We start from the raw sequence: 6,353 nt of genomic DNA on the forward strand, positions 1-6,353 counted from the left end.
TATAATTTCAGCAACGGGAATAGTACCGCAATCTCTTTTTAAAAATTTAAAAATTCTGGATTTAGATAACACATTGGTAGTTGAAATTCAAAAAGGTATATTATTATACTCATGTCACATCGTAAGGAAGTTCCTTAACATTGACACAGAACATAATACACAACAAAGTCAAAATGCGGAGGCGAGACGCCGGTAATTATGTTGATAAGCACTGCACTATTACTTGATAGTAATATCCGTAATAGTGTATGTACTCCGGCAAAATTGCCGTGCCGCCGGGTGGTGGAGGGTTCAGTGAAAGAAATGCATCATTATACAAGAGTCAGAATTTCTCACAGTTTCATAATGGCATTTCGATCACGTGTGATATACGACATTTTATCTTACAGGTGCAACTATTGCAAAAAATCCAAGAAACAGGTTTCATTCAAGTAAAATTACGGCTGTCAAATTTAGTCACTTGTGAGTACTTTATGTCAAGTTAAATGGCAGCTGTCAAATTTACTCACTAGTGAGTACTTTGTCTCACTTGTGATTAAAATTTGACTTCCATCACCGAAAACAATGGTTTAAGGTAGTTCAAAAACTCCACCTGTAAGATAAAAAATGTTAATTTAAGAATACTGAGATTTTATTAACGGAAATGGGGGTTTCAGATGAAGCAAAACATGTTATTCCTCTGAAGTTTTTACGTAAAATGAAAAATATTTTTTTTCCTCTTGTAAACTCAATCCGGGGACATACTGTATATTTTTTTTATTTCGATTTATTGGAAAGTATCCGTTTTTTTAATGTAAAATTCCTGCAGAACGACCCTGGTGTTGGAATCGACTACGAAGTTTACGCGCTTGCATATTTCGCATTGAAGCTCAACAACGCTACAGGTGTCCAAAATTATTCGATTCAAAGTAACGCCAAAAATTTTGGAAAGTTTGACGACGTTGTGATTAATTTGGAAAAAAACAAAGAGAATTCGCGTTTTGCCATACAACTGAAACATAAGGAAAGTAGCAATAGAAACGTTAATGTCACTGTCTTAAAAAATTCAAAAGGTGACTACAGTGTGCAAGCATATTATGAAGAGTACAAAAAAATGAAAGATGAATATAAAGAGTCTCAGTTTATTCTCTACACGAATGCCCCAAATGGATTGAAACAGACAACAGACGGAACAAAAAAAAATGAAATAGATGCAATCAAATTCACCATAATCGAAGACTTTGATCATGAAAATGATATTGTAAAGTTATTTGACAACAGTTCCCAAAAAGGAAACGTTTACAAATTTGAAGCCAAGTCTACAACTTCAAACGAGGGTGAAAATGATACAGTGGCGCCGGAATACGAACGTTTCTTGTCTCGGTTAAGATTGTTCGTTAACCAAAAGAATGAAACAGATTTAGAACAAGATATGATTAAAATTTTAGGAGAGAAGACAGCCACACAGTACATCGAATTTTTCAGAAAGTGGCATAAAGGAAGATTTGAAGATAAGAAAAAAGATAAGAAAATTGACAAAAAGATAGTGAATGTTCATCTTATCGAAAGTTTTCTATCGTCATGCATAATAACAGATCGTTATTTCCCCGTTGGTCAAAATGAGAAATTCAAATTGTTTGAAAAAGTAATTAAACATTTCGACGTGACTGTGGTAAATGATTCCTTCAAAAACTTTATTAAGGAAAATTTAATAGATGATTTTAATCTGGGAGAAGGAATTGAGGAAAAGTTGAAACCCCATAAAAAACAATACAACATTGAACAAAATGCATCAACTAATGATGAATGCATAATGCGTCTAGCGAAAAAGTTGAAAATAATTGACACAAACGTAACAAAGTTAGAAAATGAAGTCAAACTGAAAGTATTGCATTATGTTTTCGAAAAACCAATCATCGTCAACTTCAATGAAACTTCAGAAGAGTTGATTTACAAATTAATGGAACTACATCAACTAGGAAGCGAAATAAAATTTATCTTAGTCGGTCAAGGAATTCAATCGGCGAGGCTGCGAAGAAGATTTCGAATTTTAGAAAATGTGAACGACTTACGGAGAAACGAAAAATTGTACACCGAGGTCACTGGGACATGTCGCCTATCTCTACAGGGCAGGAAAGGAATGACACTAAAAGAACTGATCGATTCCTGTAAAGAAATTTGTGAACACATCGGAGCCAAAGAAGTATTTCAAATGTTAAAGGGAACATTTTTAATTGGACAAGCAACAGAGAGTATTCCATCATTTTATATAAACCGAAGATTTTCTCTCAAAGTTAAAACAATCGATGCATTTTTGGATGATACATTTTTAAAGAAACACTTAACCGTTGTTAAATTCGACGGAATAGTAAAAAAGTTACAAAATGAACATCCTGAGTACAAAATAAATGTCGTCGATGTCCACAAATATTTGAAATTGACACAAATTTCAAATGAACCAACTATTATATCGACGAATGAAGAATTTTCGGAAGAAATACTCCAAAATATTAAAAAAAAAGCGGCAATAAATCTGTAATCTATTTAAGAACTTCCGAAGATAATGGTTTTTTAAACATATCTTTAGAAGAAAACCAATTTCCTCGTTTAATCAGACCAGTAAATATTTTATGCGCCGATGCTGGTATGGGCAAGACGACGATGATGAAGAAATTTAGAAATGATTGCGATTCCAGGTTTTGGACAATCGATGTCGAACTCAAAACCCATAATGAATTCTTCAAAACAAAACATGATGCCAATGAACTTTTAAACCATTTGATAGAAGGAAACGAAAAAAGTTTTTCGAATGACATTAGAGACATTTTTCGGTCGAAGAAGAAAGTACTTTTCTTTTTTGACGGTCTCGACGAAGTTGAAAAAAGTTACATCGACAACGTTTTGGATTCCGTCGAAAAATTGTCGTCAGAGGGATTTCACGTTTGGATTTCTTCCCGAAAAAATTTAAAAACGAAATTAGAAGATCGTTTCAAAAAAGTTGCGATGGATATGGAGGAAGTCGAGGAAGAGCAACAGAAATTGTACATAAAAAATCGCTTGAAGGAAGAATATAACGACGAACAAATAGAAAACCTTATTAGTAAAATTTTTAACAGTTTCGCGATCGACAACAATTATCAAACTTTGGGTAAAGTTCTTCAACTTTACATTATAACGCAAAGCTTCCTCGATGACAAAGAACTACATCAAAAGATGACCGAAAATAAATTTGTTTTCATAAAATTGTATAAATTGTTTTTCCATGGAAGATTTAAACATAATCTAGACAAAGAAGAGTCAAAAAATTCACATTTATCCTTAGCAGATAGGGAAGATATTTTAGAAAAATACGAACCTTTAGCTGTGACTTCTGTGTTCGGCGAAGAAATTTTAAAAAAGCTAAACCTGGACATGAGACGAGCTCGACGTTTTTTAAATCAAATTAAAACGAACAAGGATCCTTTGGGTATTGTAACGAAGGTGAACGAGGAAGAAAAAGCAGTCTTCGAACATTTCACCTACGGGGAATATTTTGCTGCTCAGTTCTTTGCAAACAACTTCGACAAAGCTCGTCTCATCCGAGAAGAACTGTTCTCCGAGGGACACAAGAATTTGATGATGATTTTAAATATCATACTTGCCGAAAAAAATCCTCTACATTTGGCCGTGATCTTTCGAAATGTGGTTGAAATTGAAAAACATATTGAGGACAAAAACATTTACGACAAAGGTGGCCGTAGTCCGCTCCATCTAGCGACGTATATTGAACCAAGATGTGTCGATCGGAAGTCTTGTTTAATTGAAGTCTCTAAAGAAGCTGATGAGTATCTGACAAACATTGATATTTTAAAGAAGATGGTGAAATTTAGCTACGCCAATTGTGACAAATTGTTCCAAAGAAATGCCTTGAAATATGCTTTAGAAAATAAAAGTTTTGTTTTTGTGGAAATCATTCTAAAAACATGCGAACATTCAAAAGAGAAAATAAATAAGCATATTAAAAAGTATATCGATACCGAAAACTTAGTCCTTTTCTGCTTGACGCATGGATGTAGAAAGTTGTTGTCTTCGGTGCTCGAAACAAGCCAAAAAAGCAGAAATTACTTTAATCCAAACCCCTACAGTATCATTAAGCACACAATAAAAAACTGTTACTTCCAAGAAGACGAAACTTTACGCTTTGTAATCCAGACTTTTGAACATAAAGACAATTTTGTTGTGGATTCCATAAATGAACGAGGAGAAACGGCTCTACACTTAGCTATAAAGTAAAAAAAAAAAAATGCGGTCAAAATATTACTCGAGAAAGGAGCATCTGTTAACGCCTCTACAAAGCGTGGTCTAACTCCTTTACATTACGCTGCTCAAAGTGGAAATGCAGAAACAGCTGCGTTACTAATCGAGAAAGGACCATCTGTTAACGCCGCGACAAATGGTGGTCTAACACCTTTACATTACGCTGCTCAAAGTGGAAATCTAGAAACAGTTAAAATATTAATCGAGAAAGAGGCATCTGTTAACGCCGCGACAAATGGTGGTCTAACAACTTTACATTACGCTGCTCAAAGTGGAAATCTAGAAACAGTTAAAATATTAATCGAGAAAGGGGCATCTGTTAACGCCCCCACAGAAGAGAATGTAACTCCGTTACATTACGCTGCTCAAAGTGGAAATTCTGAACTAGTTGCATTACTAATTGAGAAAGGAGCATCTGTTGACGCCTCTACAACGAGTCATCTAACTGTTTTACATTACGCTGCTCAAAGTGGAAATGCAGAAACAGCTGCGTTACTAATCGAGAAAGGATCATCTGTTAACGCCGCGACAAATGGTGGTCTAACATCTTTACATTACGCTGCTCAAAGTGGAAATCTAGAAACAGTTGAATTACTAATCGAGAAAGGAGCATATGTTGACGCCTCTACAACGAGTCATCTAACTGTTTTACATTACGCTGCTCAAAGTGTAAATACAAAAACTGTTGAATTACTAATCGAGAAAGGACTAAGTGTTAACGCCCGTACAAAGAGTCATGTAACTCCACTACACTACGCTGCACAAAGTGGAAATACAGAAACAGTTGAATTACTAATCGAGAAAGAAGCATCTGTTGACGCCTCTACAACTGATAAAAATGAAACTCCGTTACATTGGGCTGCTCAACGAGGAAATTCAAAAATAGTAGAATTATTACTCCAAAAAGGAGCATCTGTTAATGCCCTTGCAATTGATAATGGAACTCCACTACACTACGCTACTCAAAGTGGAAATCCAGAAACAATCGCATTACTAATGGGGGAAGGAGCATCCGTTAAGTAACAAAAAAAAAGTGGGAGCTGCGCCATATACAACGCATTGCGGTCCATGGAGCCTGTCCCTCGCTTCGTGCCTGCCATTGCAGCGTCCATACCCGATATGATTCTACCCATTGCAGACCAACGCCAGCGGCATAGACATGGCAACCCTGGTACACCAGGCAGTGCACCAAGATCGACATGTCTTTGTCCACGTAAATGCCCGTTTCAGCCCCGGAGACCAGAGGTGCTACAGCAACAAACAAGAATGTCTCATTCGAGTATGAGACATGTAGAAGGACCAATCTTACTTGGAAGGCTATCGGTTCTTGGTGAGATCCGACAACAAAGAAGATCAAGTTGACGCGTTGAGTGCTGGAGCACCAACAATGTGGTTTTGATTTGCAACATCGTCCGCGTAAGAAAAATTAACTGCCAGATTGTTCCTCCACCCGGAGACGACCAGCCGCACAGCGAGTAGGGCTCCATTCAGTACTTCATCACGTGGGAGAATCGGACCTCTGGAACTGCGTCGTGAATGCCATTTTGACCGACTCTGCCCAATATATCGCGCAGCTTGTAAATAGTAAGTTAGGTTAGGTAGCTTTAAGTTTTGTTTGTTACTTATTATTATTTTCCAATATCTGTTTTGTTGTTGTTAAGTGTCGGTAAACCGAGCGGCACGCTGCGCCGTTCCATACTTGTGGTAAAGTGGTTGACGCCGAAGAGTATGGCCGTCAAGCGGGGAAGGCCATGTGGCTGCCATAGGTAGTTTTAAGTTTTGTTCTCGTGTTGTTAAGTGTTGGGAAACCAAACGGGATGCTGCGTCTTCTCATATTTGTGTTATGTTAGAAATAAAACAATTTGCTCCACCCAAACATATGTCTCATGATCAGGGTCATCGACTTAGCCTCGATTTAGCACAGACAAGAGAGTGAGTCTTGGTAGCTGGAACCGAACGGAGATGTTTCAGATGCACGAGAGTGATGTCCAGATTAATGATTTGTGGCCCCCGGAATGGTATAATGACTTAATGAATCAGGCTTGCGATAGAGATACATTTACCAAGTGCATAGGTAA

The 6,353-nt window shown here is 36.9% G+C and overlaps 1 protein-coding gene across 1 annotated transcript; it reads left to right on the top strand.

Moving 5' to 3' along the window:
* Positions 1-4,254: 4,254 nt before the first annotated feature.
* On the top strand, positions 4,255-6,151 carry LOC138138188 (putative ankyrin repeat protein RF_0381; the record flags this gene model as incomplete). The annotated part of the gene is made up of 1 exon (XM_069057978.1): positions 4,255-6,151. A coding segment is annotated over one exon (1,044 nt), but the record flags the coding sequence as incomplete, so codon positions are not given.
* Positions 6,152-6,353: the final 202 nt, after the last annotated feature.

This window comes from Tenebrio molitor, chromosome 9 (assembly GCF_963966145.1).
Source record: "Tenebrio molitor chromosome 9, icTenMoli1.1, whole genome shotgun sequence".
Classification (NCBI taxonomy): Eukaryota; Metazoa; Arthropoda; class Insecta; order Coleoptera; family Tenebrionidae; genus Tenebrio; species Tenebrio molitor.